Here is a 14,375-nt window from a genome sequence, read left to right as displayed (position 1 = left end):
GTGCTGCTACCATATTGTGCTGCTGCCATGTTTGTGTTGCAACCATGTTGTTGTCAGGTTGTATTGTTACCATGCTGTGTTGTCATGTGTTGCTGCCATGCTATGTTGTTGTCTTAGGTCTCTCTTTATGTAGTGTTGTCTCTCTTGTCGTGATGTGTGTTTTGTCCTATATTTTTATTTAATTTATAAAAATGTTTAATCCCAGCGCCCGTCCCCGCAGGAGGCCTTTTGCCTTTTGGTAGGCCGTCATTGTAAATAACAATTTGTTGTTATCGGACTTGCCAAGTTCAATAAAGGTTAAATAAAATAACAAATAAATAAATAAACAACAGCTAGTGCGCGATCTCTACTGATAAGGAAGTCTCAAGTTTTGCTTGCCCGAGTTCGAATACCTCATGATCAATGTTCCCTCCAAAACGGCACGCATACTCCCCATAGCTCCCACAGGACTGCCACAGCAGAAGAAATATCAGCCCACAGAGAGAAGCACGAGATTGAATTTCACTCAACTTTCTAGAGTTTTCCCTGTTAACACTATCAACGTTTCTCTTTAACGTGGCAACCCTGATTGATTCAATGCAATATTGGCCACTTTCAATGCAACATACCGAAACAAAACAAACTATGCAAGAGATGTTGTTGTAGGATGAATGCATCGGAGTAGAAGTCTATTGCACATGACACAAGCTGTAATCTACACAGACCGGTGCAGCATAACCAATCAAAGCTGCAGTAGTCCTATATGCAAATAGACCATTGCCATATATGGATCTGTGCCATCTACTTTGAACTTGGGTTCTGATGAGAACTCTAAAATGCATTCGGGTGTGCAGTCTAGCAGTGTCAATTATGCATGTGCTTTGAATTTATGGCGACTTGTGTAACGTAAATATGCTAGGCTAAAGGCTTCCATGCGACAACCTGTTTGGCAAAAAAATTTAATAGCACATTATCCAATCTGCTGCTGGCATGTTGTGTATTTTGTGGAATTGCATTAGTGCAACATTGGGGGTCACATGACCTTTTTCTGGGAAGGTCACGGGAAAGTCACAGGATCCCGGTTACCGGTGTTAATCGCTACTTTAAACAGGTTAACATTCACAAGGCAGCAGGGCCAGATGGATTACCAGGACGCGTTCTCAGAGCATGCGCTGACCAGCTGGCAAGTGTCTTCACTGACACAAGCAGACCACCATAGTCCCTGTGTCCAAGAACAATAAGGTAACCTGTCTAAATGACTATTGCCCCGTAGCACGTACATCTGTAGCCATGAAATGCTTTAAATGGCTGATCATGGCTCAAATCAACACCATCATCCCAGACGCCCTGGATCCAGTCCAATATGCATACCCCCCCAACAGATCCACAGATGACACAATCTCTATTGCACTTCCCATTGCCCTCTCCCACCTGGACAAGAGGAACACCTACGTGAGAATGCTGTTCATTGACTACAGCTCAACGTTCTACACCATAGTGCCTTCCAAGCTCATCACTAAGCTTAGGAGCCTTGGACCCTGCAACTGGATCCTAGACTTTCTGACGGGCCGGCACACTGATCTTTAACATGGGGGTCCCTCAGCAGTGCGTGCTTAGGCAGTGGCCCTGTTCACTCAAATCAAATCAAATCACATTTTATTTGTCACATACACATGGTTAGCAGATGTTAATGTGAGTGTAGCGAAATGCTTGTGCTTCTAGTTCCGACAATGCAGTAATAACCAACGAGTAATCTAGCTAACAATTCCAAAACTACTACCTTATACACACAAGTGTAAAGGGATAAAGAATATGTACATAAAGATATATATATGAATGAGTGATGGTACAGAGCGGAATAGGCAAGATGCAGTAGATGGTATCGAGTACAGTATATACATATGAGATGAGTATGTAAACAAAGTGGCATAGTTTAAAGTGGCTAGTGATACATGTATTACATAAAGATGTAGTAGATGATGTAGAGTACAGTATATACGTATACATATGAGATAAATAATGTAGGGTATGTAAGCATTATATTAAGTAGCATTGTTTAAAGTGGCTAGCGATATATTTGACATCAATTCCCATTATTAAAGTGGCTGGAGTTGAGTCAGTGTGTTGGCAGCAGCCACTCAAGGTTAGTGGTGGCTGTTTAACAGTCTGATGGCCTTGAGATAGAAGCTGTTTTTCAGTCTCTCGGTCCCAGCTTTGATGCACCTGTACTGACCTCGCCTTCTGGATGATAGCGGGGTGAACAGGCAGTGGCTCGGGTGGTTGTTGTCCTTGATGATCTTTATGGCCTTCCTGTGACATCGGGTGGTGTAGGTGTCCTGGAGGGCAGGTAGTTTGCCCCCGGTGATGCGTTATGCAGACCTCACTACCCTCTGGAGAGCCTTACGGTTGGGGGCAGAGCAGTTGCCGTACCAGGCGGTGATACAGCCCGACAGGATGCTCTCGATTGTGCATCTGTAGAAGTTTGTGAGTGCTTTTGGTGACAAGCCGAATTTCTTCAGCCTCCTGAGGTTGAAGAGGCGCTGCTGCGCCTTCTTCACGATGCTGTCTGTGTGGGTGGACCAATTCAGTTTGTCTGTGATGTGTACGCCGAGGAACTTAAAACTTACTACCCTCTCCACTACTGTTCCATCGATGTGGATAGGGGGGTGTTCCCTCTGCTGTTTCCTGAAGTCCACAATAATCTCCTTAGTTTTGTTGACGTTGAGTGTGAGGTTATTTTCCTGACACCACACTCCGAGGGCCCTCACCTCCTCCCTGTAAGCCGTCACGTCGTTGTTGGTAATCAAGCCTACCACTGTTGTGTCGTCCGCAAACTTGATGATTGAGTTGGAGGCGTGCGTGGCCACGCAGTCGTGGGTGAACAGGGAGAACAGGAGAGGGCTCAGAATGCACCTTTGTGGGGCCCCAGTGTTGAGGATCAGCGGGGTGGAGATGTTGTTATACCTACCCTCACCACCTGGGGGCGGCCCGTCAGTTGCACAGGGCGGGGTCGAGACCCAGGGTCTCGAGCTTGATGACGAGTTTGGAGGGTACTATGGTGTTAAATGCTGAGCTGTAGTCGATGAACAGCATTCTTACATAGGTATTCCTCTTGTCCAGATGGGTTAGGGCAGTGTGCAGTGTGGTTGAGATTGCATCGTCTGTGGACCTATTTGGGCGGTAAGCAAATTGGAGTGGGTCTAGGGTGTCAGGTAGGGTGGAGGTGATATGGTCCTTGACTAGTCTCTCAAAGCACTTCATGATGACGGAAGTGAGTGCTACGGGGCGGTGGTCGTTTAGCTCAGTTACCTTAGCTTTCTTGGGAACAGGAACAACGGTGGCCCTCTTGAATGGGACCAGCAGACTGTGATAGGGATTGATTGAATATGTCCGTAAACACACCAGCCAGCTGGTCTGCGCATGCTCTGAGGGCGCGGCTGGGGATGCCGTCTGGGCCTGCAGCCTTGCGAGGGTTAACACGTTTAAATGTTTTACTCACCTCAGCTGCAGTGAAGGAGAGTCCGCATGTTTTGGTTGCGGGCCATGTCAGTGGCACTGTATTGTCCTCAAAGCGGGCAAAAAAGTTATTTAGTCTGCCTGGGAGCAAGGCATCCTGGTCCGTGACTGGGCTGGTTTTCTTTTTGTAATCCGTGATTGACTGTAGACCCTGTCACATACCTCTTGTGTCTGAGCCGTTGAATTGCGATTCTACTTTGTCTCTATACTGACGCTTAGCTTGTTTGATTGCCTTGCGGAGGGAATAGTTACACTGTTTGTATTCGGTCATGTTTCCGGTCACCTTGCCCTGATTAAAAGCAGTGGTTTGCGCTTTCAGTTTCACGCGAATGCTGCCATCAATCCACGGTTTCTGGTTTGGGAATGTTTTAATCGTTGCTATGGGAACGACATCTTCAACGCACGTTCTAATGAACTCGCTCACCGAATCAGCGTATTCGTCAATGTTGTTGTTTGACGCAATACGAAACATATCCCAGTCCACGTGATGGAAGCAGTCTTGGAGCATGGAATCAGATTGGTCGGACCAGCGTTGAACAGACCTCAGCGTGGGAGCTTCTTGTCTAGCTTCTGTCTGTAGGCAGGGAGCAACAAAATGGAGTCGTGGTCAGCTTTTCCGAAAGGAGGGCGGGGGAGGGCCTTATATGCATCGCGGAAGTTAGAATAGCAATGATCCAAAGTTTTACCAGCCCTGGTTGCGCAATCGATATGCTGATACGCGATGCGTGGAGAAACCAGCTGGCTGCACCGACTCCGATAGCATCTCTCGAGTGAGCCATGTTTCCGTGAAGCAAAGAACGTTACAGTCCCTGATGTCCCTCTGGAATGCTACCCTTGCTCGGATTTCATCAACCTTGTTGTCAAGAGACTGGACATTGGCGAGTAGTATGCTAGGGAGTAGCGCGCGTTGTGCCCGTCTCCGGAGTCTGACCAGAAGACCGCTTCGTTTTGCCTCTTTTACGACGTCGTTGTTTTGGGTCGCAGGCTGGGATCCATTCCTTTGTCCTGGGTGGAAGGCAGAACACAGGATCCGCTCCGGGAAAGTCATATTCTTGGTCGTACTGATGGTGAGTTGACGCTGCTCTTATATTCAGTAGTTCTTCTCAACTGTATGTAATGAAACCTAAGATGACCTGGGGTACCAATGTAAGAAATAACACATAAAAAACTGCATAGTTTCCTAGGAACGCGAAGCGACTGCATGGCTGAGCACGACTCCAACACCATCATTAAGTTTGCTGACAACACAACGGTGGTAGCCCTGATCACCAACGACGATGATACAGCCTATGGGGAGGACAACAGAGACCTGGCAGGGTGGTGCCAGGACAACAACCTCTCTCTCAACGACAGCAAGACAAAGGAGCTGATCGTGGACTAGAGAAAATGGAGGGCCGAGCACACCCTTTACATCGTCAGGGATGTAGTGGAGTGGGACGAGAGCTTCAATTTCCTCGGTGTCCACATCAACAAGAATCTATCATGGTGCACACACACCAACACAGTCGTGAAGAGGGCACAACAACATCCCTTTCCCTCAGGAGACTGATAAGATTTGTCAGGGCCCCTCAAATCCAAGGGGCTACAGAGGGTAGTGCGTACGGCCCAATACATCATTGGGGCCCGAGCTCCCTGCACTCAGGACCTCTATACAACGAGGTGTCAGAGGACGGCCCTAAACATTGTCAAAGACTCCAGCCACCCTAGTCATGGACTGTTCTCTCTGCTACCGCACGGCAAGCCATAACGATGCACCAAGTCTGGAAACAACAGGACCCTAAACGGCTTCTAACTCAAAGCCATAAGACTGCTAAATAGCTAGTCCGGGTAGCAATTTGGTTAACTATTTAACAATCTGCATTGACACTTTTTGACTCATCACATACGCTGCTGCTACTGTTTATTATATGTCACTTTATTCCTTCTTATGTACATATCTACCTCAATTACCTCATACCCCTCTGCATATCAACTCGGTACTGGTACCCCGTGTATATAGCCAAGATATTGTTACTCATTGTGTATTTATTATTGCTTTTATTATTATTATTATTATTATTACGTGTTATTACTTTTCTATTATTTCTCTGGTTTCTAGAAAGAGAAAGATCCAGTAAGTAAACATTTCACTCTTAGTCTACACATGTTGTTTATGAAGCACGTGACAAATAAAATGTGATTTGGTTCCGCCTCCAGGGCAAGACAATAAACATCAACCTGCATCACAGGGGCCCTTTGGGAGCCGATGGTGATTTGCGCACCCACCGGGTCTCTTGTGATTCAATGCATTAGAGCTCCCAATGGAAAGGCCAAGCACTGATTGCAGGGGCCCTTTACAACTTTAACCTCAAGATCAAAAGGAAAGTACTTCGCTGAGTCAATACAAGCTGGAATCAAAGAAGTTGGATACCGACTTTGTTGAGTCAGAGTAGCTTTTGTACAAGACATTTTAAACTCTTCTTTTACAGTCTGGCCAAGAGGGGGTCAATCAATCGGGCTTTGATGAAACAGATTCTTTAATGTGGTGCAGTATCATAAGGTCCAGTTAAGGAATGAATGACAACCGATTTTTAAGATTTAAGAAGGAAAACATGATTCTCATTCAGGAGGGATAATTGTTCTTGTAACGCAGAGAGTGAAACAGAAAATCATGTTGAGACTTGTAAACCGAAAATGGAGTCCAAAGTTTCCCCTTCTCCTCATTAGCATAAAATACAAATCATTCATAATATGGAAATGTGACAGAAGCCACCTGGTTTTAGACAGGTGGGGAGTTACTGTTAATCTGTGTAACGAAGATAATTCTTACATTATTTTCAAGTCATTTTTTGGGATGAACAGCAAACTACTAGTGTCAGGATCATTTCCTGCGCATCAACATTTCCCATTCATGATATGGAAATGATGGTAACACTTTAGTGTAGATGTCCTTATGTATGCATTAATAGAGCCTTTATGGCTCAGTGGTCTAGGGCACTGCATTGCATCGCAGCGCTAGCTATGCCACCAGAGACTCTGGGTTCGCGCCCAGGCTCTGTCGCAGCGGGAGGTCCGTGGGGCGACGCACAATTGGCCTAGTGTCGTCCGGGTTAGGGAGGGTTTGGCCGGTAGGGATATCCTTGTCCCATCGCACACCAGCGACTCCTGTGGCGGGCCGGGCGCAGTGCACGCTAACCAAGGTCACCAGGTGCACGGTGTTTCCTCCGACACATTGGTGCGGCTGGCTTCCGGGTTGTATGCGCGCTGTGTTAAGAAGCTGTGCGGCTTGGTTGGGTTGTGTTCCGGAGGACGCATGGCTTATGACCTTCGTCTCTCCTGAGCCCGTAGCGATGAGACAAGATAGTAATTACTAACAATTGGATACCACGAAATTGGGGAGAAAAGGGGGTAAAAAATATATATAATAATAATAATTTCAGCCGGGCTTGACAATCTGGACCCTTTCTTTCTAAAATGATCTGCCAAAATTGTTGCCACCCCTATTACTAGCCTGTTCAACCTCTCTTTCGTGTTGTCTGAGATTCCCAAAGATTGGAAAGCAGCTGCGGTCATCCCCCTCTTTAAAGGGGGGGACACTTTTGACCCAAACTGCTACAGACCTATATCTATCCTACCATGCCTTTCTAAGGTCTTTGAAAGCCAAGTCAACAAACAGATTACCGACCATCTCGAATCTCACCATACCTTCTCTGCTATGCAATCTGGTTTCAGAGCTGGTCATGGGTGCACCTCAGCCACACTCAAGGTCCTAAACGATATCTTAACCGCAATCGATAAGAAACATTACTGTGCAGCCGTATTCATTGATCAGGCCAAGGCTTTTGACTCTGTCAATCACCACATCCTCATCAGGAGACTCGACAGCCTTGGTTTCTCAAATGATTGCCTCGCCTGGTTCACCAACTACTTCTCTGATAGAGTTCAGTGTGTCAAATCGGAGGGTCTGCTGTCCGGACCTCTGGCAGTCTCTATGGGGGTGCCACAGGGTTCAATTCTTGGACCGACTCTCTTCTCTGTATACATCAATGATGTCCCTCTTGCTGCTGGTGAGTCTCTGATCCACCTCTACGCAGACGACACCATTCTGTATACTTCTGGCCCTTCTTTGGACACTGTGTTAACTACCTTCCAGGCAAGCTTCAATGCCATACTACTCTCCTTCCGTGGCCTCCAATGCTCTTAAATACAAGTAAAACTAAATGCCGATCGCTGCCTGCACCTGCCCGCCTGTCCAACATCACTACTCTGGACGGCTCTGACTTAGAATACGTGGACAACTACAAATACCTAGGTGTCTGGTTAGACTGTAAACTCTCCTTCCAGACCCACATCAAACATCTCCAATCCAAAGTTAAATCTAGAATTGGCTTCCTATTTCGCAACAAAGCATCCTTCACTCATGCTGCCAAACATACCCGTGTAAAACTGACCATCCTACCAATCCTCGACTTCGGCGATGTCATTTACCAAATAGCCTCCAATACTCTACTCAACAAATTGGATGCAGTCTATCACAGTGCAATCCGTTTTGTCACCAAAGCCCCATATACTACTCACCATTGCGACCTGTACGCTCTCGTTGGCTGGCCCTCGCTTCATACTCGTCGCCAAACCCACTGGCTCCATGTCATCTACAAGACCCTGCTAGGTAAAGTCCCCCCTTATCTCAGCTCGCTGGTCACCATAGCATCACCCACCTGTAGCAAGCGATCCAGGTATATCTCCCTGGTCACCCCAAAACCAATTATTTATTTGGCCGCCTCTCCTTCCAGTTCACTGCTGCCAATGACTGGAACGAACTACAAAAATATCTGAAACTGGAAACACTTATCTCCCTCACTAGCTTTAAGCACCAACTGTCAGAGCAGCTCACAGATTACTGCACCTGTACATAGCCCACCTATAATTTAGCCCAAACAACTACCTCTTTCCCTACTGTATTTATTTTATTTATTTTGCTCCTTTGCACCCCATTATTTTTTTTTCTACTTTGCACATTCTTCCACTGCAAATCTACCATTCCAGTGTTTTACTTGCTATATTGTATTTACTTTGCCACCATGGCCTTTTTTTTGCCTTTACCTCCCTTATCTCACCTCATTTGCTCACATCGTATATAGACTTGTTTATACTGTATTATTGATTGTATGTTTGTTTTACTCCATGTGTAACTCTGTGTTGTTGTATGTGTCGAACTGCTTTGCTTTATCTTGGCCAGGACGCAATTGTAAATGAGAACTTGTTCTCAACTTGCCTACCTGGTTAAATAAAGGTGAAATGAATAAATAAACAATTCTGTTGTCGTATACTTTAATGTCAACTGCTAATAGTTGACTAGAACCCCAAAATTGTATCATTTTACTCCAGTGCTAGCGTAGCTTCCCGTTAAGGCTAGGGCTGATTTCAAGGTTTTACTGCTAACCTACAAAGCATTACATGGAGTTGCTCCTACCTATCTCTCCGATTTGGTCCTGCCGTACATACAGTGGGGCAAAAAAGTATTTAGTCAGCCACCAATTTGTGCAAGTTTACCACTTAAAAAGATGAGAGAGGCCTGTAATTTTCATCATAGGTACACTTCAACTATGACAGACAAAATGAGAAAAAAAATCCAGAAAATCACATTGTAGGATTTTTAATGAATTTATTTGCAAATTATGGTGGAAAATAAGAATTTGGTCAATAACAAAAGTTTATCTCAATACTTTTGTTATATACCCTTTGTTGGCAATGACAGAGGTCAAACGTTTTCTGTAAGTCTTTACAAGGTTTTCACACACTGTTGCTGGTATTTTGGCCCATTCCTCCACGCAGATCTCCTCTAGAGCAGTGATGTTTTGGGGCTGTTGCTGGGCAACACGGACTTTCAACTCCCTCCAAAGATTTTCTATGGGGTTGAGATCTGGAGACTGGCTAGGCCACTCCAGGACCTTGAAATGCTTCTTACGAAGCCACTCCTTCGTTGCCCGGGCGGTGTGTTTGGGATCATTGTCATGCTGAAAGACCCAGCCACGTTTCATCTTCAATGCCCTTGCTGATGGAAGGAGGTTTTCACTCAAAATCTCACAATACATGGCCTCATTCATTCTTTCCTTTACACGGATCAGTCGTCCTGGTCCCTTTGCAGAAAAACATCCCCAAAGCTTGATGTTTCCACCCCCATGCTTCATAGTAGGTATGGTGTTCTTTGGATGCAACTCAGCATTCTTTGTCCTCCAAACACGACGAGTTGAGTTTTTACCAAAAAGTTATATTTTGGTTTCATCTGACCATATGACATTCTCCCAATCTTCTTCTGGATCATCCAAATGCTCTCTAGCAAACTTCAGAAGGGCCTGGACATGTACTGACTTAAGCAGGGGGACACATCTGGCACTGCAGGATTTGAGTCCCTGGAGGCGTAGTGTGTTACTTTGGTCTCAGCTCTCTGCACGTCATTCACTAGGTCCCCCCGTGTGGTTCTGGGATTTTTGCTCACCGTTCTTGTGATCATTTTGACCCCACAGGGTGAGATCTTGCGTGGAGCCCCAGATCGAGGGAGATTATCAGTGGCCTTGTATGTCTTCCATTTCCTAATATTTGCTACCACAGTTGATTTCTTCAAACCAAGCTGCTTACCTATTGCAGATTCAGTCTTCCCAGCCAGGTGCAGGTCTACAATTTTGTTTCTGGTGTCCTTTGACAGCTCTTTGGTCTTGGCCATAGTGGAGTTTGGAGTGTGACTGTTTGAGGTTGTGGACAGGTGTCTTTTATACTGATAACAAGTTCAAACAGGTGCCATTAATACAGGTAATGAGAGGAGGACAGAGGAGCCTCTTAAAGAAGAAGTTACAGGTCTGTGAGAGCCAGAAATCTTGCTTGTTTGTTATTGACCAAATACTTATTTTCCACCATTATTTGCAAATAAATTCATTAAAAATCCTACAATGTCATTTTCCTGATTTTTTTCTTCTCATTTTGTCTGTCATAGTTGAAGTGTACCTATAATGAAAATTACAGGCCTCTCTCATCTTTTTAAGTGGGAGAACTTCAACAATTGGTGGCTGACTAAATACTTTTTTGCCCCACTGTACCTACACGTACTCTACAGTCAGAAGACGCAGGCCTCCTTATTGTTCCTAGAATTTCTAAGCAAACAGCTAGAGGCAAGGCTTTCTCCTATAGTGCTCCATTTTTATGGAATGATCTGCCGATCCATGTGAGAGACGCAGACTCGGTCTCAACCTCTAAGTCTTTACTGAAGACTCATCTCTTTAGTAGGTCCTATGATTGAGTGTATTCTGGCCCAGAGGTGCGAAGGTGAACGTCAAGGCACTGGAGTGATGAACCACCCTTGCTGTCTCCTCCTGGCCGTCTCCCCTCTCTCCACTGGTATTCTCTGCCTCTGACCCTATTAAGATGGCTGAGTCACTGGCTTGCTCATGCTCTCCCATCTTCCTGTCCTCATGCTCGTGTGGTGGGGGAGATCTTTGTGGGCTATACTTGGCCTTGTCTCAGGGTAGTGTGTTTATAGTCTGTTGATAGTCCTTTGGTGGTGTGGCGGCTGTGCTTTGGCAAAGTGGGTGGGATTATATCCTGCCTGGTTGGCCCTGTCCGGGGGTGTCCTCCGACTCCCCCCTGTCTCAGTTTCCAGTATCTACGCTGCAATAGTCTATATGCCGGAGGGTCAGTCTGTCATATGTCCACTGTTCCCCGGGCGCCGAAGATATGGATGTCGATTAAGGCAGCCCCCCGCACCGCTCTGATTCAGAGGGGTTAGGTTAAATGCGGAAGACATATTTCAGTTGAAGGCATTCAGTTGTACAACTAACTAGGTATCCCCCTTTCCCTTTGGGTGGCAGGTAGCCTGGTGGTTAGAGCGTTGGGCCAGTAACTGAAAGGTTGTTGGATTGAATCCTGACAAGGATGACAAGGTAAAAATCTGTTCTACCCCTGAGCAAGGCAGTTAACCCAATATTCCCCAGGTGCTGAAGATTTGGATGTTGTTAAAGGCAGTGAGGGGTTGGGTTAAATGTGGAAGACACATTTCAGTTGAATACATTCAGTTGGACAACTTACCCCTTTCCCTAAATCTTCTGTCTTACTGTATCTGGTGTTCTGTGTGATCTTAGGTATGCTCCCTCTAATTCTCCCATCTCTCTCTCCTCTCCTGGAGGACCTGAGCCATAGAACAATGCCTCAGGACGACCTGGCCTGATAACTCCTGGCTGTCTCCAGTCCACCTAGTCGTGCTGCTGTTCTGCCTGCGGCTATGGAACCCTGACCTGTTCACCGTTCATGCTACCTTGTCTCAGACCTGCTGTTTTGTGTCTCTCTCTCTCCTCTCCCTAAGCCTCATTTAGATATTTTTCTGCTTGTAATTTCTGATATTTGGTAGGCAATTTGTTAGTCAACCTGTCTGTAATTAGATACATGCAGCTTCTCTTCCGTCATTACTAATGCTCGTCTAGATACTATTCTACTCTATCCATAGGCTTCATGAATGCCATTCAGACTTGAAGTTGCCCAACTTTGATAGCTGAGGTTCATAGATTGGTATGAATATTAGTTCAGAACCTAATGTTTTAGGGTCCATACACAGATCGGCTACATACTGTAGCTAGTTACACATCCATTGGCATACATATTTTTATCCCCATCACACAATAAGCAAGTAAAGAGTTAGCTAGCTATGTTACTTCAGCTGCATTGTAAGGCAAGCTTACACAATTGTACATTCAATTTGCAGTAAATGCTTTAGCTAGCTAGATTCTTTACATCCACTGTTTCACAGGACATTTCTGTTTCTGTATATATGAATAACAAATCAATCATGTTTCTAATCTATTGCATAGTTACAATGTGTAATCATTGATGTCCCAGGAGCAGGAGTGGTAAACACTGTTGAAGTGTATAATTGTTATACATACATGCAGACACAGCATCATTCAAATAATGGAGTTTGTTAAGACTGAAAAATAATGTCTCAGAGATTCATACCTGAACCACACCTTTATTTGCCAAGGAAGAGTACATGATCAGTGAATATATTAAATGTACAGGATACAATGTGGGAATCTCATGTGTGGTACGTCCTGTGCCAGATCCACGCACTCGCCCTGAAGTGTGTGTCACCAGTCCGGTGCCATCTGTACCGGCTCCATGCACTAGGCCTCCAGTGCGTATTCACAGTCCAGAGCTTCCAGCGACAGTTTCCAGTCCAGAGCTTCCGGCGACGGTTTCCATTCCAGAGCTTCCGGCGATGGCCCACAGTCCGGAACCTCCTACGACAGTGCCAGGTTCGGAACCTCCAGCGATGGTCGACAGTCCGGAACCTCCAGCGAAGGTCGACGGTTCGGAGCTTCTAGACACGTCGTCCAGTCCCGCTCCATGGCAGGAGCCTTCCTCTGCACCGGTGTCCAGTCCAAACACGGCGTCCAGTCCTGCTCCATGGCCGGAGTCTTCTTCTGCGCCGGTGCTCAGTCCAGATACTGTGTGTTTATGTGTAGTTGCCTGTGAGGACTCTATTGTCTTCAAGTTTTGTTCATTCTTTATTGTTTTTGTGTGTTTCAGTTAATAAACATGTGGAAACCATATCACGCTGCACCTTGGTCCGATAATTCTTACAACAACATGACAGATACCATCAAAAATAAGTTTACATTCTGTACTGTTCCCTCATATAAAATATTTGATCTCAAATGCAAGATGCTGGAGTAAAGAGCCAAATTCAAAGTTTTAGCTTCAATGTCCAAATAAATACACAAGGGAGCGTGCATGCAAATATTATGACATAATAAATATCTGAAGTCCCAAGTGACCAGATAAGAGTTGGTTGGGAGAAAGTAAATACAATAAAAATCAATTCAAACAAGGTCTTCTATTCAAATTAAATCTATAAAATTGTTTTCTGTACTGCAGCCGACAGGTTAGTTGGTTTAATTTCAATAGCCTCGATATTAGAATTTTTATGATAATCACATAGATTGCTTAATGCTTTCCCACATGGGTCCTTTGGCCATGAATACAAGACTTGTCAAGGCTAAAGCTCATATGTATTTGAGGCCTCTGCAGCCTTTCAAGGATTCTGGGTATTCAAACTTGAATGTATATGAGAGTTCAAAGTTGTCTGTATGTATAATACTCCTTAATATGAGAGTCTTCATTCTTCATTCAGTACTTTTTAATGATGCAAAGGATGTGTTGTCAATTTAAATTCATACAGATAATCCTATTCCTATGTGAAACCTTATAAAATCTTCTTGATGTACTGTAGACTTCATCTGTGGGCATGTGGATAAATCATTTAAAAAAAGAATGTAGCCTCCAGTACATTATGACATGCACAATACATTACAGTTGTATTAGAACTTAGAATCCTTTACTATAAGACAGCAAGATGGGCAGTGACATTATAAAATGGGTAGTTTGGCTTCTGGATGCTGATTGTCTGAAAGCCATGGTATACAGTTGAATTCGGAAGTTTACATACACCTTAGCCAAATACATTTCAACTCAGTTTTTCACAATTCATGACATTTAATCCGAGTACAAATTCCCCGTCTTAGGTCAGTTAGGATCACCACTTTATTTTAAGAATATGACATGTCAGAATAAAAGTAGAGAGAATGATTTACTTCAGCTTTTATTTCTTTCATCACATTCCCAGTGGGTCAGAAGTTTACATTCACTCAATTAGTATTTGGTAGCATTGCCTTTAAATTATTTAACTTGGGTCAAACATTTCGGGTAGCCTTCCACAAGCTTCCCACAATAAGTTGGGTGAATTTTGGCCCATTCCTCCTGACAGAGCTGGTGTAACTGAGTCAAGGTACCTCCTTGCTCGCACACACTTTTTCAGTTTTGCCCACAAATTTTCTATAGGATTGAGGTCAGGGCTT

At 44.8% G+C, this 14,375-nt stretch overlaps 1 protein-coding gene across 1 annotated transcript in view; it reads right to left on the bottom strand.

Moving 5' to 3' along the window:
* The window catches only part of LOC110537871 (GDNF family receptor alpha-4-like), a 98,554-nt gene that overhangs the window by 36,711 nt on the left and 47,468 nt on the right, over positions 1-14,375 (bottom strand). Inside the window, exon 3 of the mRNA XM_090191386.1 lies at positions 12,756-12,965. Within this exon, the coding sequence (XP_090047512.1) occupies positions 12,756-12,965 (210 nt within the window). The remainder of the gene's footprint in view (positions 1-12,755; positions 12,966-14,375) is intronic.

Source organism: Oncorhynchus mykiss, chromosome 12, assembly GCF_057628025.1.
Source record: "Oncorhynchus mykiss isolate SJ-2025 chromosome 12, ASM5762802v1, whole genome shotgun sequence".
NCBI classification, from domain to species: domain Eukaryota; kingdom Metazoa; phylum Chordata; class Actinopteri; order Salmoniformes; family Salmonidae; genus Oncorhynchus; species Oncorhynchus mykiss.
This window is presented reverse-complemented; position numbering and strand designations above follow the sequence as displayed.